Raw genomic sequence first — 24,366 nt, forward strand, 5'->3', positions numbered from 1 at the left:
AGGGGGATTTAGGAAGTTAGCTTCTGAAGTTTGGAGGATTTAAGCACTTTCTAAATGATTTTACCAAGCCTCTAAATCGGGTCCTTACTCTTAGTGGGTTATTCTTCATTATCAGAAAACACTGCACTATTTAATTTAAGCATAAACTCTGAGGGCCCTGCAGAGCTACTCTTGCATTTAACATTTCAGAGGTCACAAAGAACCTAGGACTTCAGATTCCCAAATGGAAGTTTGTAGTGGTGTGGGTCAGAGCAGAAAGGATGCAATTGTCGCAGCAATTTTTCAGACACTGCATGCTATGAGCCATCAGCAAGGACATGCAATGCATATTGTGAAGCATTTTTGAACGTGTTGTCTCTGGAAAATGACAGGCGAGAGTACCTGCGAGTTGAAAGGACATTCTTCCTATCCAGGCCACAATTTTGGAAGTGAAACTCCTGGCAGATCTAAACGCAGTGCCTGTGCCCCTCCTCCCTCGGGGGATGCATGGCTCACTTGCAGCAGGGCTGAGCTTACCTCCACATCAGGGTCTGGTGCACGGTGGGCCGAAGGTGAAAGACGTGGTTGCTGACGGCCAGGTTGTGCTCCAGCCGGAAGGGCTCCAGGACAACCCCGTCCCTGACAGGGAACGTCAGGCGCAGCTCATCGTTGTGGTTGGCTGGGATCGAAGAGGGAGAGAAAGCGTGAACTTTCCCTTTAGCATCTGCAGTGCAATAATAATGTGTATATTTATAGCGAATAGTGACAAATTGCACAGTGATCTGATAGTGGGCTTAACTTAGCAGGCTCATACAACAAAAAAATACAAACAAAAGTACTTCTATCATCTAACTGATACAAGTGACAAGGTTCAAACTGATAGCAATGGCACAGCAGCCTTCTATTGTCACCCACTTCACATTAGGGCCATAGCTTTTCAGCCACCGACTGAAACCAGGCATGGCAAGAATTCTTGGTTTTTACTACAGGATAGGCTCTGTGTCCAAGCTTACTCTGTTAACAGAAGACTGAAAAAAATCTCCTATGTCAAACTGTAATAATGTTTGTTTTCTCTGCTTTGAACAGGGATCAACGTTACCAATTAGTTTCAACAGTTTCATCAGCTGAAACTATGTGATGACCAAAGACACTGGTATTCAATTACTATCTGAACCCATAAGATTAGATTTTGAGGTAACTTACAGCTGATCTATGAAGTCCAAATGGCTTTAAATCCTGTTTTCTTGCCCATCTTCTTCTACTTGATTTTTCAGCTATCCTGAACTCCAGAGCTGCGAAGTGCTAATGCAGCTGCAGTTATTTTATAGAAAACATAAGGTTCTCCCAGCTCCCTAGTAAATGATAGCTCCTACTGTTCATCAGTCACTTCAAAACCTCAAACATCTCATGCTAGTATCCAGTCAGAAAGATCTTGTTATTCCTGCCCTGTTCCCAGCCAAGTGTAGCTGTGACGTTGAGTGGCTTTGAAAGGAACATATATCAATTTCTGGCACAGTACTGAATATTCCTAAGAAGTCTGTATGGATCACAATAGAGACACTGCTATAAATATTCACGTTTTATCCTGCTCTGCAGTGTTGTTCAATGAATAGCTTTGCCCTTGAACAAAACAGACTGAATGTAAGTTCGTACAATAAACAAGCCTACAAAGCACACACAACAAAACCCAGAATCAAGTGTTTTCTCCTCAGGAAGCACATGAAAGGAATAATTCTGGAGTAAAATCCTTACAAGTTTAACCTGGGAGAACTTTTTTGATATTCTATTTTAGAAGACCACAGCAGTCTTTCTCTATTCTGTCCACTGGCTCAAGTGAGCCTACACTGTGCATGCCACCTACTACAACTTAACAACTCCAGCCTGTCCCAGAGCAGCAATCAGAGCTGCTTTCCAGACTCTGAAATGAATGTGGCAGAGAACAGAGCACCAATAAATGACTGTGGGGGCATTCTGTTTGTTACTCACTTGGAGGTGGTGGTAAAGCATTGATATTTGGTTTAATGTCAGGTGGGAATGGTGGTTTGACATCCTGGTTAGGTGACAGGTATGGAGGAATATTGCTCCCTGGTGTCATGGGTGGCGTGGGGTTTCCTGGAACAGGTGAATGAGGGTAATTTGCCACAGGTACAGGCCTTGATGGCTAGAAAATAAATAACATCAAATTGTTATTGCAGCCTTGAAATAAGAACAATAAGCCTTGTGAACAGCACTATTATCAGATACCAAAGACAACAGACAAGAGAGGGAGGCTCCTCTGTTTCTGGAGAAGTAACCACAGGATGCCCCATGAGGCCTTCAGGGAAGAGGCATACCAGGAGAGCAAAGCAGGAACTGAAACCAGCAGACCAGCCAGCTTAACTCAGGCAATGGCCAGATACAAGCAAGGCTGCCAAAAGGTTTACTGTATTCCTCTGAATGCTGTCCTTCCAAAACCAACCAGCTATCTGCTTCAGTTTTTCCACTACACCACAGCCCACCCAGCCCTTTGTATCCCTCCCAAAATACCTCAGTGCACACAAGCCTATAAAAAAAAAAAAAAAAATTCCAAAGACACACAATTAACCACTCTGTGTCCTTTTTACTTGCATCTATCCTTTCTTGCACCCTTGTTCAACTCCTCTACTCAGAATTACAGTTCTGGAGGTCAGGGTATGTTTTTTTTTCTGTACACCTAGAATTTGATTCTGCTCCTAGTTTGCTGCTAGCTAAGTTGAACTGATAGAAAAAGGACAGCTAAACATGAATAACAGCTATATGTTAAAACACCTTTGGTTTAGTTTCTTATAATTAAGGAGATGGTTATAGAATAAACAAATAACCCTAATGTGAAGGAAGGTGACATTAAACAAAACTCCAAGTGCTTAGCTCATGTACCATAAACAGAAATACAGGAGAGTGTCAGAAGATGAATATTTTTACAGACAGCCCAAGCACTGTGACTTCAAATCTGATTCTGTATCTAAATGCTGCTCTGCTAACCTAAGATACTTGAGAGTACATAAGAAGAGGGGTGCCTTCTCAAATCTTAAATATTCACGCTTCCAAATATCTTTGGTTTTTATATTTGACACACACAGTTACTATTTGCACAATTATTACAATTCAAAGGTTCAGGTTTCGCCTGTGGAATTTTCCCCCTAACCAGGATAATCTGCCTTTTTAACAAGATCTCTTTTTTCCTGTTTCCAGAGCAGTCAATATTTGAATACAATATAGGGGATCCATTGTAAAGAAACAAATTCCCTGTCAGAAGTATCTGGCAAACAAAAAACTTAAACCTCATCTGAAATAAATGTACATAAAAGATATTTAAAAATCTGTCACTTAAAAACTTGACAGAAGTCTTCTGCAGTCACTTTAGCATAAGTGACTGCACTGGAATTATTATATAGAGGAGCTGCCTGCTCCTCATGTTCTTCCTGACAGTGAACTGCAAAAGCTGCCATAATCCAACAGGCATTCCTTTGGGTACCACAGTGGACATCATAGTTGCACACAGAACAGATGCTCTACAGATAAAGGTTTTGCTTTCCCTCTTTTTTAAATTGTATTTTTTGTGTAAATCACACCAAACAATTCCAATTCAACAACAATGTGCAACTTAGATTCTTTCAGCCTACATTCAAATTCAGAATGTAGTCCATATACTTCAACAGCTAATGCTTTAAGCAGGTCAGAAGATCAATGGTCCTCCCCATTTTTATACTCACTGGAGTACCTGTGTGCAATAGATCACTTTTGTGTGCATTTCAAAGGTGGTAAACCTCGGCAGGCCCTCAGTGCAACCTCAGTTTGGAGAATACAAAGTGCTCAAGATGTATCCATAAACAGTTTTTTTTTAAGCAATATTTTAATAACTCTAATCTGGCCCAAAACAAGCAGCACAGAGGGAAAAGACTGAGAAAAAGGGAGGAAGAGGTTGGAAAAAGTCACAGAAACTTCAGCTCAAAGATGAAACCTACAGCTGGAACACCTTTTAAGTTTGGCCTGGCTTAATGCAACAGTGACCACTGTAGGTCCAAAACTGCAATGTGGAACTTGTTTATTACAAATTTCCATAGTTGCATTCTTGCAGGGGACCATGAATAGGTGAAAACACTACACCTGAATCCCATTAGGTACTTCTTTTTACAAGCTATTTTTAAAGCAAACCCAACATTTTCTTGTAAAAGCCTTTAATGAGCTGCAGCAACATTCAATTTTCTTTATGAACTGCTCTGAAGTTGCAATGCAACTTAGCTGATAACTTGATTCTCTGATACCCAAAACACTAGTAAAAATTCAGTGTTTTTCTCTTTTTCTTTTAACTACATAAAAGCAGTATCTATGAAACCATTAATGTGACTTCATTAATAAATGGCCACCAGAACAGAACAAGGTAATTATCTCAGAATTCCTACCTTGTAATACTGTCCCATGTTGACTGTTGGAGGAGGGTACTGCCCTGTGTTTTGCTGGCTTGGCATCCTCTGTCCAGGATAGTTGGGAGATGTGAGGGGTCTCGGAGGGTTGGGAGTGGGGTACTGACCAGGCTGGTTTGGAAACTGGCTATTTGGTCCATACTGCTGGTTTCCATAATTTGGCTGTTTCAGGACATGAAGACAAAGCCATGTTTTATGCAAGCAGCTTTTTTGTATGAGTATTAGCATACATTCAGAAGCACAATCAAAACCCCTTCAGATGAATACTTCTTAAAAGCATAAAAATCTTGCAAACCAAGGTGGGGTAAGTCGCACTCAGCCTTGTAACCCTGTCAACGGGCTTGAAGAAACCAGAATTACAACCAGACACAATGTTCACAAAATTTCTGTGTTTTTGCAAGTGCTACCACACCCAAGCCTGGGGATCCTTTTCCAGATGTAGAATGGAAGAACAAAAAGAAAAAGTTAAATAAATAAATAAATAAATAAATAAACCCTGGAAGGGACAAGAGCACAGAAAATGTGCTGTCCCCACCTGCCTTTTCAACCAAACTGTTCTGCTGGCCTCCTGCCAGAGCGTTCAGCAATACTTTAACAACTAATAGTCCTAAGCACTCTGCAAGTGCTAGCTAAGCCTGCACTGTGGTTTCAGAATTGAAGTAATGAAAATTGGAACTCCAAAGGTAATGGGATGTCAATTTGAAAAATAAACTTAATGATATTTCCATAAATGAACCCTACAATAAACAATAGGCAAACATCATCTGCAAAATTCCAGCCCAGCAAACATGCAACATTTATGGCACTGCTCAGAAATTACTTGTTGGAAATATGAACATATTCACTTACAATGAAAAACCCGATTCTGAAGCAGCAAAAATAGATTTAAAGTCATCCTTAAGATATGACATCTGAAAAATCATGAACAAGCCACATTTTGCATTTTCTTAACTTACTTGTAAAAAACTTCTCCTGAGAGAAACAACTCCTGCAAAAGCACATCCCTTTTATATTTCTGATTAGTTTTTTTATTTAGAACAAAAAACAGTTTGCAGAGCAGGAAAGAAATGTAGCTCTGTAGAGTAGGCAGAAATGTTTTCTTTATTTTCTACATGCCACGGTCCTCTTTGCTGTGCATTTTCTATAACTCTTACTACCATAACTATTGTCAGGGAAGTACCACAATATTCAGAGCTCTACACCTGTTGCTGAAGTCTCAGCTGATTATAGAATTTCACCAGGAAATTATCTCTGAAGTTACCAAGTGATGTCTACATTTGTAAAAACATTTAGGCGTACATAGATGCTGGGAGCTGCTGGACTACTGCCCAATTCATACTAACTTGAAGAATAAAACACATTGGTGTTTTTAAATTCCAAAAGCTCATTTGTCTACATCTACATATACGGTTGTATAAATTTATCTAAATATTTGACCCTAAGTGTTTTGCTTTGTCATAATACAAGTAAATGGCAATGCAATTTTGCCTATAAAGCCATTCAGATCTCCTATAGCAGCATGGGACCTTATCCCACTCCACAGAAGCTGGTATTAGATAAATGCTGACAGAGAGGGATTTGAGTTCAACATTATTTATATGCATCTTAGTGACTATGAAAATCAACACTCAAAAAGTTTGGAAAGCAACTCTTCTCTAAAATATGACTGCTATTACTACTGGCGTTACAGTACAATGTCTGTCTTGTATTTCATTAAAAAATAAAACCGTCCAAGAAAACACAGATCAGATATCTCCTGGGCTTAAATGAAGTATTTCACCCTCAGTGTCTCTTCTAAGTTGCCACATTAAAAGACTCCACTCATGTGATGCCTGTTTAAGGTCAATGAAGTCAGCATAAGAATCTAAGAATTATATTCTGGTTTGGGGCCTTTCTTGGACTTGATGACATTCATATGGACTAATATAGCAAGGGTCAAGCTGAATACTTTAGAAGCTAAAAAAGAAGAGCTGCTCCAGCTAATACTTTAATGGCTCACTCTACCAAGGCTGGAACAAAGATGCACCTATCTTGAGGGATGTGCACCACACATTATCCAGTACGTTACAACTTGCAGTCAAAGGAACAGTGTCCACAAAAGATCATTTATTTTATTACCTCTCCTGGGTATGGTCTCTTTATGCCCTGTATAGGCAAAGACTGGGGGCGTGGGCCTGGATAGGCCTGCTGAGGCATCCTCTGCCCATGGGTGCTGAAGGGGCTCATTCCAGGAGGCCGAGGCTGGTTCATGCCCATGGGTGGCCCGCTCATGCTGGAAGGTGTCATTCCTGCTCCCATGCTTGCTGGGTTCATGTTGCCTGGCATAGAAGCAGGACCACGAGGACCAGGCTGGTTCATAAACTGGTTGTTGTAAGCCTGAGTCGGACCCATCTGGAAAGAGGAACAAACCTTCAACGGAAGAAGAAGAAAAAAAAAAAAAGAATAAAATGCGACATGCATTTATAAAATGGGAAGAGGGAGCTGAACATGCTTTTGGGGAAGGGAAGAAGGGAAGGATTTATGTCGCATTTTCCTTCAATGTTCTCTAACATTTGATGGGCGGTGAAGTTATTTATAATAAAAATCCAATTGGAATTGTAAAAAGCATAAGAGTGGAAGACAGATGTAAAACTAAAGTGAGAAATTAAATTGTTTCAATTGGCTGGTCTAGTACTGTGAGGTAACAGCTTAGGATGTTGGCTGTGCAAATAGAGCACAACAATACAGTTTCTAAGACTCTGTGCTTTTCATCACCTGGCATATGGACTCTTATACTTCAGAATTCAGAGAAGTAAAATGGTATTGAATTGATCAAGCCCTTGTTTATTTTAAGGAAAAATTGATTTCACGATATCATAACATGCTAGAAGTTATGAATCACTAGAAATGCATATCTCACAGAGTGGCCTATATAGACAACATCATTACAAACCCAACCTCTCTTCTATTGTTGTTTCCATGTTTTATTGGAAATAAGCCAAATAACCACCTGCAGTTAGGAAAATAAACAATTGTCCAAGAGCTACAAAACCTATTGAAAGATTCTAGAACATTTCACTAGGAACTCAAATTTAGAGGGCTGGCAAAGGCAGCAATAATGTATAATGTCAGATGCAGCTGTAACTGAGAAATCTTCCTTATTTTTTTTTTTTAGGAGAAAACCCCTAATCTGCAAAATACAGTTAGGCAAGTTTTATTGGGAAAAACATGGGGACTGACTCATACCTACATACACACGTTCCAGCAGTGTCTCATAAGCATTTCTAACCATGCTCATGCACCAAAAAAATAAAAAAAAGAAAAAAAATACAGTAGGCACCCTAAGAAAGACAACAGTGAGAAGGACAGCCAATTCCCTGTAATGGTCCAGATCAGGCAGGTATGAAGACATAAGGGTTACTCTCTTACCGGTCCGTACTGGTTCATGTCCTTATTCTGTGTTTCCTGAAGGGCTGCCACAGTGGCTGTAGCTGTAGCTGTTGCTGTAGCAGCTGCAGCTGCAACTGCAGCAGCAGCAGCAGCAGCAGCTGGCTGGGTGAAATCAGCTGGTGGCCTCGTGTGGGGAGGAATCCCCATTCCTGCAGGGGTATTTGGGCCTCCAGGGTAACTAACAGGGAAGAAGAGAATGGAGGAGAGAATTAAGATGTGCCTGGTGGATTTTGTATTGAATGTTGGTGTGATCCTCACCTGGAGCTGTTCCAAAAGCACGTATCAATGACTAATGAAAGCCAGCAGGCCAGGTAATTAGGTGTGTACAGGAGATAGGGGTTGCATCTACATGTTACACCTGCTGCCCAGGTGCAATAGTCATAGGTCTGCCACTGGGATTGCATAGCATTGCCAGCAGTCATTTTGGGGGCAGTGAACTTCTTTGCAGCTCTGTAGCCTCCTGCAAAGTAGAGCTGAACTCCTGAAGGTAAATGTTCTGCTCCTCAGTAGCGTAGGGACAAATGCACAGGAGCAGGAACAGTGAATTTCCTCCAAGACAGCACATTAATCTGCCTCAGTGGTGAATTATAGCAAGTGTTCAAGATATCATAAAAGCATTTCTCCCTGAACCTTAGCAGAAAGGCCAGGAGAGACCCAATGCAATCGACTCCACTGGATCCCACACTGTGTGCTCTGCAGTTCCTGCCCATCTCTTCTATTGATTCTAAGATAAACCAAGCTAAGCCAAACCATGCCTTTCCCACCTCAAGTTATCAAATATCTTTATAACTATGGGCCAATATACTGTGCCCCTTTTGGAGATGCTAATACAAAGCTGAAGAAACTTTTTGGCTTGTTCAAGGTCACTCATTAGATCAGTGGCAGAGATGAAGGAAGAGATAAACTCTCTCTCTCTCTCTGAGTCCCAAGCTTATATTCTTCACACTAGACTGCCTATGCTAACAGCAGCAGTCTCTTCAGCAGCCTTTGCCCTGGGACCATAAATAGTGGTTTCAGTTAAGTGCCCCCACCATCCCTGTTACAAAGTATAGACACAGAAAGTCAACATGTAACTAATGCCAGGTTATTACTTTTGGATTATATGACTAACACAGCATTTATTTCCCCAAAATAAATACAAAACACGACCATCTTTTTTAACAAACATCTTCATTACCAATTCTTTGCAAATTCCTGCTGTGGTTAAGTTTTTGGGCTGAAATATTCTGTTGCATAAGAAACTGTCCACTACTCAAGCTTATTCCTCCATATGCACATAGAAATTATACCATCAATACCTTTCACATCCTGGCCTTATTAAATGTTAATCATTCCTAAGCCTGTGGTCTGTTTAACAATCTCTCTTAATTAAAACTTTATTTTGAGGGTTTATTAGAGCTAATTGATTGACCTAAGCCATTCCCATTTACTGTGACGAATTTCTTTGCAGTTTGGGTAGCTGATTTCCAAAGCAGTAAAAGCAGTGTGTGCTTCAGTTAACAGAGACTGTATATAATTAAAGTAAGCCCATGACACTTCTGCTAGGTCACTAAAACAAGCTTTAATCAAGTATTTACATCCATTTTCCACCTCCGAGAAGTAAATCTTACCTGCCACCAAAACCTCCACTTCCAGGATAATTGGGTCGCCCATACATGCCCTGCTGTATGTATGGCTGAGTGGAGCCTGCCTTGGCTGAAAATTGTTGCTGCTGTCCAGCAAACTGAGGGGAATTGATTCCAGGGTTGCTGGTTGTCATCCCAGAAGCCATGGGATTTCCTGCTGGGTTCATAGGGTTGTTAGCATTTGCCATTGGATTTCCCAGCACCTGCAAGAAGGAACATGAGAGTAAGGGGCTGTACCTTGAACTACTTTAAGCAAATTAAGTTGATTTGCTGCAGTCATTAAATTAAAACATAACCACCTGTACTCTGAACTCTAATGAGCACAGACCTCATTGATGTCTAGGAACACATTCCTGGTGATTTCTACTTTTGCCATTTCCAAACAAATGGCAGATTTTCAACTAGATAGAACACAAATTAATATGCTTATTAAAGAAGTTTATGAGAAAGACCTGCTACAACCATGCTGTGGCCATTCATCTGACTACAAGAAAGGACATAGCTTTTCTTTTGAGTCAGGGGGTGTAGGGAGTGAGAGCTTTTTTGTTTGTTTAGTTGGGTTGGTTTGTTTTTTGATGCAGGACTTTGAAGTAACTTGGAAGCAGTCAGTCCCACTGGCACAATGCAAAGGGTACTACAGATAGAAAAACTGTGAAAGGACATATTTCAGTAGCTTAACTTATTCTTGACTCTAAACAGTGTACAAGTCTATTGATTGCTTTTATTGCTTCTTATAAAGGAGTCTTCTGTTCTCTGTATAAAAATACTTGTTTTGCTTGTTTAAAGGACTTTTTTTTCCCAAATTGCTATGATTTACATGGAGATGTTACGTGTGGCTGTTCATGGATCACCTGCATAAGATTTCCTGAAAAGTTTCCTACTTGGGAAGAAACTCAGTGGTCATGATTTTTGCAGAAGACTAACTCAACAACTTCAGGCATTGGAGAAAAGTAATTGGTGAGCCCAGCTCATTCCTTTCCCAAGAGCACGAAGACTTACACAAAATCCTGACATTCATTTCAATCTGCTCTGAATATCTATAACCAAGCTTCATATTCCAGAGTTTCCCTGCTCCCTTGCAGTGACTCTGAAGAAGCATTTTCTTTCTTCATGCAAGAGATTTTGTCCTTCTATTGCACATTCCTCTGAAGTACCACGAAGAGTTCAAGGAACATTACAGTACTCTTATGACAGACAAAACTCTGAGTATTTTTATATCTTTCCTTTTGTCTTTTTAAGTGTAAAAGAAACTGTATTTTCATTTTCTGGCCAATATGTACACCAACATGCTTATTCAGGTATTTCTTTCCCAGATGGGACACCTTTTCTTTTAAGGTTTCTCTCCCAGATTGGATACCTTTTCTTTTAAAGTGTTAAAGAAATCAACAATAGTAAAACATATTATAGATCCTGTAACTGTTTTCTCTTTTTGTTTCATTGAAGAATGATTTTGCCATAACCATAACTGCCATATGAGTATCTCTATGACTTGGCCTCTGAATAATTTCTTTTTCAAATGGCTGATTCCATTACAATTTTGTTTTCAATTTTTTTTACCAAAATAAAAATAATAACAAAAAATCCTCAGAAAATTTTGTATGGGATCTAACACCAAATGGTTTGAAAGAAGTAGAAAAGACAGGTTAGATTTATGTACCATTTGCAGTCATTAAAGATGGTGATGTGTTTTTTGAGATTTTCACCTATGGTGTAAGCGAAGGTCAGACTGTCCACATGCTTAATTTGTACCACATCCCTGGGAGTGCACAGTATCACAAATAATTGGTAACTTCTTCATAAAAGCTGCTTTTTGTATAGTACAATCCAATACACAAACACAGAAGGAAAAGAGAGTTAAGAGTGGAGAGAACCAAACGAATATCCATGAAGTAAGGCTCTCACCTGGAAGCCAAGAGCCCATGTTTGTGCTGCAATGCATGGTGAAACATTTTTGCAAAGTTAGACAGCACTAACAGGAGAGACTGGAAAGAACACAACCTAAAATTGGTAGTTAGCAACTCAGTGTGGGGTAGACTTGGTATTGAATTTCACCAGCCCACAAGTACAACACAACCCCAGGTAAAATCAGCAACTAACTATCATTTGGTGAATCTAGTTAACATTTTTAATAGAACCCATTCAATCTGCATTCTCGAGAGGTTTGGGATTACCCCAATCCCATGCTCTTAGTGTTGAAACCACACAGTGTAAAATATGAGGTAAATCCAAGCCTGACATTTGCATGCAGCCAAAGGAGTGACTGACTCAAGCTCTCAGACACCTCTTGTTCAATGCCACCAAAGAGGACATGACTGGGAAAATAATGCATTGTATACAACAAAGAAAAGACACATTGCTATTGATCCCAAGAGGATTTTCCAAAATACCTTCCATTTTACAAACATCAGCAGAAATGCATATCTAGAGGGAAGGAGGCATAAAAATGAAGCTTACCTGGCTTTGAGAGGTGTTAGTCACACCCCATACTGTGGTGACCACTGACAAAGAGCCTGGAGGCTGGTTGGTATTTTGTTGCCAGGGAACAGAATCGTAAGGGAAAGACCCATCACTGCAAAAACAAATGTTCAGGAGGGTGAGATTTCAGAAGTTTAAATTGTGGCAAATTGCTGGTGGTGACAAAGGAATTAACGTCTACCATTACCTTAACTCTCCACTCTTCCTCCACTATTAGCTTATTATTCTCAGAGGCATGAAGTTTCTTCAATAGTGATGTGATTGTACCAAACCACATAAAATAAATGAAGTCCTTAACTACACTGAAACATAGGGCTTTGACCATGAAAAGGTCTGTTAGCAGTGAAAGTCCAAGTAAATTCAGGGGCAGAGTTTCAAACAAGGACACTAACTTACTCAGAAGCAAGTATTTTTTTGCAATTCATCTCAAACTCTTGAACTATCACTCCTTCAGCTGCCTTATATCAATTCAATTAGATTTTGAGACTAGACTGCAGCTCCACTGCCTGCAGTGGGTCCCCAAATGGCCAGAAAAGCCTTTAAAGCAATAGCAGTTCAACATCATTTTGAAAAGTAAATTGAAATTCAGATAGTGTTCTCCCACACGATGGATAAGCTGCATGCCAAAAACGGTATTAGCTAATCAGCATTCTAGAAAATCAACTGCAGATATACAACACATCTTTCAGATAAATATGTGGATGAGAGGATTGGGTTTTTCCATTAGCTTTGTCCACAGATACAAACAAACATTTCTTACAGTTCTTTTCATACAAAAGCATTGGTGGTTTCAGAATGAGCCCAGGATAGGTACGCACTTAGCGTAATTAATGAAATATCTTAAATCCAGTGAAAGTAACTATTAACCCTATAACCATAAAATACATTCTATTTGAAATTTACTCATTATTATACTATTAACTTGTAAATTAGATTTCAATTTGCATATATATATATATATATACATACACTCAGGTGATCCTTCCTCGTCCAGATATTTATATATAAATACCATTTAACAGATACACATTGCTCCTTCATTTTCAAACACCATTGATTTGTATTTTACATCAAGAACTGCATTTTTGTCTTGACTACCAGCTATCACCAAAAATTCTGTCCAGGGCTAGCATGCCTAAAGACTCTCTACAGGCTCTACATGCACTCTATCAATGTGCTTCAAAGCCTGCTCACTCTCCCGTGACCCCAGGCAGGGCTCCAGGCTTGGACCACTCCTTCCTTTTGTGCTGTGAGCCAGAGTCAAGGACTACCTCCGTGTTCATTCTTTAGCCTGCTCATAATGCCAAGCGTGAATCATTTAAGAACAGGAATTGCTCTGCACAAAGTGTGTGTGTGTGATAAAAGCTGCCTCTGTCCCAAGTAAAAAATAAAGTAATAACAGCAGAAACTGTGTATATGAAGCAGTGAATATGTTTCACAAACAGCTAGGAAATTTTAAACTAATTCCACAATGCTCTGCCAGCACACCAGCAATGTATTAGAACATAACTGTGAATTTGAACTAACCTATTTGCTTCAAAGTATCCATATGCAATTAAGCAATAAAATCACACAAAAATTTTAATTAAAGAATAATTTCCCCTAACAAATAATTGGAGAAAATTAATGGTAAATACTAATCTCTGTAAGATGCCTCACAATGTCATCTTTACATTGACAGCATCCATATAAACCAGTGTGTGAATAAGGGCATACTGAACACCTTGCAACCACTAAGTCCTGCTAGCTCATGTTTCTTTAAAATATTTTCTCTTAGAATCTTGCCCCTCTCACTCAGAGGCTCAGACAATGGCTCCAGTGACTAATAATTTGCAAGTGACGCAATGCAAGTCCCCCCACCAGCATGGAGACAAATGATGACTAACCCAGAATTTGTGACTGCTATTAAGATTTCCTCTTTTATCCTGCTCTGAATGATGCCTCCTACTTTACTTCCTTCTCTGACTGTTTCTGATGATGTCTGCTCTGTGATTTGTTTGGATATTTATGGCACATATGAGTGTTCATGTACTTCAGTGACTACAAAGAAGCTCTCTCCATGACATAAGCAGTGAAAAGAACTCACTGCAGACATTCCTCTCTATTCCCCACTGATGTGCTGTGGACAGGTAATAAAACCTGAGGAGCAAGGCAAATATTTTGCAAGTGTATGAGTAAATAAGAAGGGTAATGACAGGCAGGAATCAAACCACAGAGTCACTAAAGATTCTTCTAATGCAAATATGCCGTACAGTTTGTAAAACACACTCCAACTTTGAGCAAGTGATGCTTCAGCCTGCTGTTAAGAAGTTGTAATCATTACTTCACTTTCTTTGCCTCCTAAGCATGTTCCTCTTACCCATTCCTCTCCTTTACAGTATGCAGAAGGGATTTCATGTATCATTCCTCCATAGTTTTCAGTGGTAGAGTCAGATCATTTGTTTTGTGGAAGGCTACACTGGGTTCTCAAACACTATATAATCACTTCATCCTAATTATAAATACAGAGTAAGTCACTCAATTTTTACTGTATTACAGTTAAAATGGGTGACACCTCAAGAAACCATATTGTTGACAAATAATAAAGCCTCCAGCACCACACAAAAAAGCCAGAAAAAGAGACCAGCTATAGATTTGTTGAGAAATATTCATTGTGCACGTTGAACCACATGACTACCACATTATCCAACACAGGTTGGATAGTGTTAAATCTCAAACCATATTAAACAACAGAAATTATAGCATCACTGAAATAGTGATAGATGTGCCTTGCAGAACAATAACTTAAATAGCCTAATATCCACTCACTGTCCTAAACCTCATCCCTCAAGTTTCACCTTAGTCACCCCATGAGAAATCCGAGGCAATCTCCTGGTTTGCATTCCCCAGCATTTACTCTGGCCCATCACCAGTTACATGCATGTCTGAGTATGGCTTTTGCCACACTGGATACAATACCCACCTTTTCTCCATCACATGAAGTCTTCCTTGGTTTCAAGCAGTAAGAGATGCTGAAACTCATGCCATTCAACTACAGGATTACTTGTCCCTCCACTCTGCTCTTTCAAGTTCCATTTCTGTCCTTAAAACTACCCAAAGGAATATTCCCACCATCAAAGGAAAATCCATGTAAGTGCTGTAATGAAACGTGACCAATCCAATTCTCATTTGCAAAGAGCAGTGGTTTTCCCCCATTATTATACAGAACTGTGAATTATCCTGAAATCCCCTTCTTAAAACTTGAAAATGGCAGCCAATAAAGAATGAAACTTCAACCTCTTCAGCCAAAGCGAAATGCTGCCCATGACATTGTTCCTGTTGAACTGTACAAGGGTAATTAAGTCTCTCACTGCACCCTGGAGGGCAGTGAGTCAGTTTGGACTCAGCTGGAGCCCACTAAAAGAGTATTGACTAAATTTACTATAGTGCTAATGAACCTATACATACTACTGGTCAGTATTAAAGGCCAAACAGCAGAGGAAGCAGAGAGGAAGAGATGGAGGGAAATTACTTCTCAAAGTAATGTTTTGCTACTCTGAAGTAGCAAAACTGCTATGAAGCAATGAGGAAGGATTTTTTAGCTACTGGCAAATGTACTGAACCCACCAGTAATATCACACTCATGTTGAAGAAATACACTGGTAGTTAGGTCTAAAAAGCTTCTCTTAATCCCAGTACTAGACAGATATCCAGTGTCTAGGAAAAGTTACAGACTTCATGTCAGACAGAGACTGATAGTTAATACGAATAAAAATTGCTTAACAACAAATGACCTTTGTAGAATAAATTAATACAAATGAATTCTGTATACATGATTTGTGGCATTATTTGCTGTGTTTTAAATATGTTTCTGTTGTCACTAAAGCAATTGTATATGTATCCAATACTCTGTTTACATGTCTTCATTCCTTGAAGAAGGAAAGATTCAGATGGTTTAGTGAAGCATGCAGCCCTAGAGCATTGGCACTTTACATATTGTGGAGGAGAGTGAAAACTGGAATTACACATTCCTGGTGATTTTCCACATCACTTGTTGAGACGGCCAGGTGTCTAAAACACTACCTTCATAAAGCATCTACCTCTGTTTCAAACACCGTAAATCTACCAACTACTGCACCAGATGCTGACTTTCCAAAACATCCTTTTCAGCCCAACCACTGACAATCAAATTTCCCACAACTGCTCCTTCAATGGCTACTTTCTGTTACTTCCCCTCCAAGCCACCTTTGCGGTTTTGCAGGGGTCTCTAACATCTCTAAAGCGTGGCCATCCCACCTGAAGGGTAACTGACACACACAGAATTCACACAAACCTTTAACTTTCTCAGCTGAGACACCAAGATGAGCAGGTAATTGCCACTGGAACACTGACTGTCATTTCTCCCACATCTTCTTTTGTCACCCATGGACTCCTTGAGAGGAGAGCATCTCATGACAAGGTGTCAGGTGTCAGAGAATGACAGAGGCCAAACATGCCTTTGCAATAACACATGGCCAAAAATCAGATCTGGCAAAATACAACCCAAAACTGGGGCTGCTGATTTGTTCCTGCCTGCCAACCTGTGTCTGCACCTTGCTCTGCCTCTGGGCAGATGTGTGCTCAGGGTGCTCAGCACCCCTTGCCTGTATTCTTGGCCGGAGCCTCTAGGTGACACTACTTTAATACAAACAAAACCAAAACAATTTCCAAACAAGGCTCCTTGCTCCCCTCTTCCTGCCCTATGACCTGATGTATCTGCAGTGGAAAAATATCACAAATCCCACATTCAGAACAGGCAAGAAAGACCCAGATAACTGAAGCACCAAGACACGAGGTTCATGTCTGGGTTGTCTCACAAGTTAGGCAGCTAAGCTTCTTTCATTCTGGTTTAGTTTTTTTTTATTTGGGTTTCTTGAGGGAACACTACTCATGTAGCTTTATTTTATTAATATGGATTCAGTTTACAAGCCTTCTTGATTAGGGCACTACCACAAACCTAACACTAGAAACTGGGAAAAAGGACGGGGAAGAAAGGTAGCTTGAATCCTTTCTGGAACATTAGTATTTTCATACCAAAAAGGCAGTTCAAATTTAGTATTTGCACTACACCAGGCAAATCTAATGACTCAATAAGCCAGAAATTCCTTAAAACCTGTTCAGAAATTACAAATCAAATGTGGGTTTTTTTCCTTTTCATCAAAGTTCCACTGAAAATATCCCTGGCTTTGAGCATTAATTTGAGAAAACATCACTGTGACAACTGAAACCCAGAATTTGTTTTCACTTAGTGCCAATCAAAAATATTTTGGAGATGTGCTTTTATTTTCTTTGTGAAAACTACTAGATATTTAGAAGGAAACAAATGACTTGTCATTTTTCATTGAGATTCTTTTTCCAAGCAACAAAGCCAGCACCTCCCCACCTGAGATACATGCACCATCTTCATGCACTTACAGTGCTTGGCCAATGTGTTTCAACTTGAACACCTCACATTAGTTTATAGTCTAGGTGACAATTACTATAAACACATTACTATTCAAAAATACAAATCACAAAATTTAAGCAACATATCCCCTGACCTTTTGTGCCATGTTTTCTGTGAACAGACAACAATTTGTTGTCTGTTCACGCAGAGGAACGTGGCAGAGCCAGGAGACACCACTGTGGAAAGAACATGAAGACAACTTAGAGTCAGCAAGGCTATATGATGACATATTGTAAAGGAAACAAAAAGTAAGTACCTCTGTACATCACACATGATGTACAGAACCAAACTAAAAGCTGATGTTGTGTGCAGATACCCTAAACTTTTTACACTCAAGATGAGGAGAGCAAGAGGGTAGTGTAATCAGTCTGTACACTAATAACTGATGGCTAGCAAGAATCAGCTTTTGACCGATGCCGTCTAAGTGATTCACACATTCCTGAAATACATTCCTCTATTTTGCATTATTATTTGAAGATATTTTAATTGTATTGACATAAAGTAAGGCACCACCATGCATTTCACTAAGCAAACACCTAAAACACAATCCCATCCAAACCACTGGATGTTTTTTTGTAATGTTAAAATGAAAAAAAGCCAATTTGGAAGTATTCAATATGACTTTATTTCCCTCTGCTTCTTAATGATGTGACTACTAACATCCAGAGTTTACAAAGAAAATACACAGTTCCCAAAAATATCCCATCGTAATTTCTCCGTTTGTTGATTCCCTCCACTCTTTTCAACTAGATGAGTATTGAGTATGTTCTCTGATTCTTTAACTTCTCCCAACTCCAAATGCACAACAGATCCATGCCTAGTCCCTGCCTACCAAGAAAGAATTGCCTCAAGTGTTGTTTCAGTACTGGATGTTGCCTGTACCATGAAAAGGAAGACTGAAAGCAAATTTCACCATTCACTGTAAAAAGAAGGAGGCTGTTTTCTGGCAAACTGTATGAGAATACAGAAGCACTCTGAACCCCTTCTAGGTGAGCAGATGCAGGTGAAGCAGTCAAAAGGTGAAGGCAACAAGCCATTTATCAGCTCAGTGGTTTGGATGGCATCTGCTGCTAGCAGGTGGCTATCACCCTCTGCCTCTGCTCTTTTAAATATCCACACACACATTTATAATAACCATTCATGCAGCCAACACACACGCATATATATGCACAATACAGGCGTTTGCGTGGAGACTGAGACAGCAAAACCGAGCTGGCAGTTCAGCAGGTGATGCAAAGTACCTCCGGAAGCTGAAAGCCCTTAACTTTTTCTTTATATCTGTGACAAGGCCTGTGAGGCCTGCATGACTTATGACTGCACAAGGCGGGAATGCTGCCTTCCATTTCACACTGGGTTGCTACAGATCGGGCTGTGACACGCTCGCTGCTGTGCTTCCTGGCACCTTACTCTACACTCAGTGTCATCACTTAGAGCCATGCCTGCAAGTCTCATGCTGCTCAGCAAGAGTTACTGCATCTGATTTTAACTCCTGCAATTAGAAAAATGCATTAGGCCAAATAATTAGATGAATTCCTAGGTTTTTGAACCTGCAAAAACCCACATCTCCCCTGCATGCACATACAGTTCTGCTTCACTACAGATTTCATATATGTCCATGCACATGTGTGTGCACACACAAAGATACAAAGATAACATAACTTATTTCTGTCCATGTGGAATAAACGATCACACCTATGCAGGTAAAAATGCTACTGAGACTCACTCCTGCCTCTAAGAAGCAGAAGGGTTTACATCGTCTGGCACGGGGACTACAGCATCCATCTGATAAAAGGAAAAAAGATTAAACCATCACACCCAGATCTATTGTCACACAAGTAGACCATGCAATGCATTACTACAGCCCAGATTACAGTTACAAAATCCACCGGTAACAGCCCTGCTATTAACATGCCACCTGTTACCTTTTTCAAAATGCTGAAATTATCTTATGATCATTTTCAGCTTGACAAATGCAGTTTAATCTTTATTGCATCTCACAGCACAGATCTGCTTCATCCATGTCTTATTTATCTCACGTGTGTCGGAATGCAACCCCGAGCCCTCAGTCCCCCCCTGCCACCAGGCATTCCTTCTGCTCTGCTTTATCAATATACCTGGGTTTCCATATCCGACTGCTCCTTTACAATAAAAAACACACCCACCCAGTATTCTACCATTGCCTGTTGCCTTGGTAATCCAAATGCCTGGGTACTCGCTGATTATCGGCGAATGAGACTCGCATTGTTCACACCGCAGCGCGTCTGCTATGTTAATGTGAGATAATGGCAGCCAGAAGACTCCTTTTGTTCCCAGCTTTGCTGTTTATTCATAGTGCCTGGAGGTCAGCGACTGCTACAACAACCGGGGAAGGAACCGCTGAGAGCGTGAGCAGATTCCACTTCTGCTTTTGCCTCTGAGACAGGGGGAAACACGAGCAGCCCCGCACAGCGAGAAGGGCACCGGGAGCTCTGCAGTCTGACTCACGCAAGGTGTAGCAGGCGGCTCGGAGGAAGATGTGATGGACTTGCACTTCCGAGATTTTAGATGAAGCTGATTTACGCTCCCCGACAACAGAAAAAAACCGCTTTCTTCGAGAGGCACGGCGGGAAGGGAGGGAGAGAGGGAGGAGGGAGCAGCACAGCACCGCCGCAACTCACGGGAAGCGAGCCGGGCTGGGGGCTCCGGGGTGCCGGGGAGCGGGGACAGCCCTGCCGAGCCCTGCGGGCAGCGGCCGGACCGGGACCGGGGCTGGGACCGGGGGCTGGGACCGGGGCTGGGACCGGGGCTGGGACCGGGGGCTGGGACCGGGGGCAGCGCCCGGGCGGGGACGGGCGGCAGGGCAGGGCAGGGCAGGGCAGGGCCGGGCAGGGCAGGGCAGGGCAGGGCAGGGCAGGGCAGGGCAGGGGCAGCCCGGGCAAGTGACCCGGCCGGGGAGGGACAGCGGAGGGGCAGGTCTGAGAAGCGTCTCCGCGCTCTGCCTGCCCGTCAGGGCAGCTTGGGAATGCTGTTGGTGACACAGGGACACGGGCAAGCAGTCACATCGCATCTCCCCTGACGCGCTAAGTGGGAACCGAGAGCACGAACAGGCTCTAGTAGCTTCCCCGCATTCCCAGCCCGGTGGAGACGAGGATATTCAAAACGGTGCCCCGGCTGGCACACTGCTCCTTAGCCCCGAACAGCCTTTTCATGGGGAGACACCACCGATTCCTGCTAAAGGCACTGCCAGCATCTAATTAATGTCACCGACCCATCTGCCCAGGTTGCTGATGCGCTCTGTCTGCCGAGCAGGCTTTGTTGTCACATCTAGTGAAAACCAGCCAAGAGGGTCTTTGCTTGAATTGCTAGCCTTTTTTTTTTTTTTTTTTTTTTAAGGAAACCATTAGAAAAGCCCTTCACCACTGCAACCAGTAATGACTATTTCCTTTTCTTCTCACTGCGATTCTGAGAGATGAGAGATTTGCGAATCCAAGTGTACGGGAGTAGCAGGAATACAATTGACAAAATTGAGCACCGGGAATTCACTCCTTTTGTAATCTATTTACAGAGAAATCCTGTGGAGGATTTTTATATAAGTGAATGTATAGCAGACACATGTAAAGAAAAAGCATCAAGAAACACATCAAGTCTTAGACAAAATATACATCTGTGATCATTATATTTAAAAAAAAAATCAAAAAATCGTTTAAAAAGACAGGGTATTTGCTGTAATTGATGTCAGGGTACTGTAAGCTCCCTCCCTGCTTAGAAGCCATGTCACCGCCTGGCAGGCAGGCTGGAGCGCGATGCTCACAGCGCGGGTACCCGGAGAGCAGCTACTCGCACCGAACTCGCCCCGCGCTGAACCCGGCCCTCCCCAGCCCTTCCGCGCCCGCAAAGCGCTGCTAAACCGCTCCGCTGGACCTGATGCTGCGCAGGCTTAAGGGCACTGACTTGCTTCTGATGTTCCCTATCCAAAGGTGTTCAATCCAGTTAAAAGACTCCCAATGATTTCATTTAGTTTTGCAACAAAAGGCTAGGCAAAGTATAGCTTTCAATGTCCCCACATGCTTTTCGTGCTGGCAGTCAAAATGGTTAAAAAGCAGGAGTCTGCCATTGTTAAATGATTATTAACCCTACTGCCACCAGAAATCAGTTGGTTTCATTGAGAACAAGTGACAGAAGGTACGTTTCCAATATGCTTGAAGAGGAAAATCATGTAGGCTCAGCACATTATCACCTGCTTTTGAGAGCAGACCTCATGCAAACCATGATACTCCTGTGATAATCACTCAACATAAATCAAAATTGATCAGACATTTTCAGGAATTAGTTGTTCAATATGGCCCAAACCTGAAAACGATACCTGTCTATTCAAAGCTGTTGCTATATTTTAAAAACTAACATAGACAGCTTGAGAAAATCAGATTTTGTCTCAGCAGACACACCTTAAATAATATTTGTCTAGTGTTTGTTTATAAAAATATCAGCTGTCACTTTATAATTAAAAAAAAATCACAAACTAAAACCATAAGTCAACAACATCTACAGGGAAAAGAAAGTATATAGCCACTTAGACATACTTATCAGAAAAAAAAACCCCACTGAATTACAATAGTCCTGCTACATATTAGTTTTATTACAACAGCATTCACATTGACTCATCAATTAATAGAGAAGATCTGTTTTCACATCTGTGCAAGGCACTGTATACACACGAAAAGATGATCCTTATCCTATACATTTTACCAAGCATGTAAAGAATACATATTTGAAAACAAGTTCCCTTTATTGTTTCCTGTTACCACAAGAACTGACCACAAACTTATCTAAGAGGAAATGCAGATTTTTCACATTAAAATAATCCATATTTAATTATTAACAGCTAATGGTTGTATGGTTATACACTTACCAGTTTTCAAGGAGAAGGTACTCATAATTTTCTTTTAGTTTCAACAGGCTCAAAGTTTTCTTCCACCTCCTCCCCATTAAGTGTTTCACTTAAATGATGAGATGGACAAACAACACTTGGGACAATACTTTGGAGCAATTAGTAATTAGTTTTAGCTTTGGAATGCTTAGAGGATAAGCAGACTATACTGAAGACATTTTCTGGGTTTTTTTAAGAAATGGCACTTCTGCAGAAACATTTCTTGATTCTGAATTCTTCCCTATTCTCTCCTTGTGGAAAATATTAATATTTCTTGACAGAAAGGAAAACAGAAAAAACAGCAAAGCTACTTTTGCAGAATCAGAAGTAATACAGGTTTCTTTACTGGGTAGATTATATTCTTTTATATTAGGATTTACCATCTGTTCACTCCCTAATTATATTTATTTCACAACTCCACAACCAGAAAGATGAAAAGGCTGTGAAACAATTTTATCTTTTACCTCAAGAGGTATAAATTCTTTTGCAAAGTTTTTCCCTGAATATCAGAGCCACAGGACATAATGGCTTCATAAAAGTCTATATGTGGCACCTGACCTCATCCAGACATTTTTGAACTATCACTGTTGGTCAAAGCAGCCTATGACACAAAATTAAAAAGATAGCAGCTTTTACAGAATTTCTGACACTGTTTGTACTAACTAATATGTTATAACCAGTTCACTCCTGATTGCTAATGATCCAAGAGCCAGTCCTTACCACTCCGTAAAAATTTAGTTAGAATTACCATTCTTTTCCAAGAGCTCCTATGAAAGTTTGAAAGTTGAACTCTTAGTCAGGTTTAAATTGGAAGAAAAAAAGGACAAAACGAGAATCAAAAGCAAAGACTCTTTAAAACAAGTCTAGCCACTAAAAGTATTTATGATTGCCTGAACATAAAACATTAACGGTAATAAATAACACATCTACTGTATGATTGAATTAATGTTTCATTTCATCTACTGTTCAATTTTCTCTAAACCTTTAGCACTAAGTAATTTGTGATAAAAATAATATTATCTTCATATTTTTCATCAAGAATGACTGCCCTATAGAGGCATTACCACCCATTGGTCACTAACTGTGAAACAGCTGGCAATTAATACATGAGACCAAAATCTGGAGCAAGAGTGAAGGCAGTAAGAACTCCACAGATGCTCATGACAACACACTAAACTGCAACTAACAGCTGTCCATTTCTAGGTGGTTTTGTTGACAAATAAGCATTATTACAAGCTGTGCAAGAAATGAGAAGCCCCCCAGAGCTTGCCTGAGTCAGACTGACCTGAAAATGAACTAGGGTGCAATTCCTGCTGGGATTGATTGGAACTGTACCCATTTCAACCAAGATTCAATTTGATGCACATGTAGAGGTCCACCACTTAATGCAATAAAGTGTAAAGTAGGAACTTCATCAAAGCATTGGAAGGTGTATAATGACAATCATTTGTACTTATATAGCAGTGTTTCCCAAAGACCCTAAATTAATTAAAAAATCAGCCACCTTGAGTAGTATCTGTTATTTCAGGCAGTTTGTCAGATTGGAAAACCACAACACAAAAATAATTACCATGCAAGCTGGAAAGCATGAAATTTCACTCCTGTGCAGAAGGGCTAGCTCAAAGACTAATGGCTCTCCTTAAGATCCCCATAAATCCATTAAATAGGATCTTAATTACAAGTTATACACGATTAAGGTGGTGGATAGGTCCTTCAATACAGGAGTCACTGGTCCTTCAATACAGGAGTAAAGTTTACTCACATGAATCAATAAGAAGGTCTAAGGCAAAAATAAAATCTCACATTCAAGTTTGAGCGTCAGCAAAAGAGTGCAAAGACTTGAAAATCCCCTAAGATTGGGAGGTTTTTTTTTGACAACCCAGTGCTCATTCTGTTCACAAAACACAGGAGTTTGCAATCCAACCAACTGCCCTACATTATACAGTAGGTATTTAGCTGAATTTTTTTCTATATGTAACACTTGATTATTCTGTTAATGAAAAACTAAATTTAGAAAGGAATTAGCACAATATAATCCCTACTCTG

At 40.5% G+C, this 24,366-nt stretch overlaps 1 protein-coding gene across 32 annotated transcripts in view; it reads right to left on the minus strand.

Moving 5' to 3' along the window:
* Positions 1–24,366, minus strand: part of ZMIZ1 (zinc finger MIZ-type containing 1) — a 335,481-nt gene that overhangs the window by 24,404 nt on the left and 286,711 nt on the right. For 22 of the 32 annotated variants that reach the window (XM_085583388.1, XM_085583395.1, XM_085583370.1 and 19 more), the window contains 7 exons: positions 11,930–12,044; positions 9,461–9,678; positions 7,830–8,028; positions 6,540–6,830; positions 4,401–4,583; positions 1,966–2,140; positions 517–703 (listed from right to left, as the gene is read on the minus strand). In XM_085583388.1, the coding sequence (XP_085439514.1) occupies positions 517–703; positions 1,966–2,140; positions 4,401–4,583; positions 6,540–6,830; positions 7,830–8,028; positions 9,461–9,678; positions 11,930–12,044 (1,368 nt within the window). Of the gene's footprint in view, positions 1–516; positions 704–1,965; positions 2,141–4,400; positions 4,584–6,539; positions 6,831–7,829; positions 8,029–9,460; positions 9,679–11,929; positions 12,045–19,576; positions 20,139–24,366 lie in introns of those variants that run through there. The other 10 variants (XM_085583392.1, XM_085583390.1, XM_085583391.1 and 7 more) reach the window with 4 other exon arrangements.

This window comes from Lonchura striata, chromosome 6 (assembly GCF_050655825.1).
Source record: "Lonchura striata isolate lonStrDom1 chromosome 6, ASM5065582v1, whole genome shotgun sequence".
NCBI classification, from domain to species: Eukaryota; Metazoa; Chordata; class Aves; order Passeriformes; family Estrildidae; genus Lonchura; species Lonchura striata.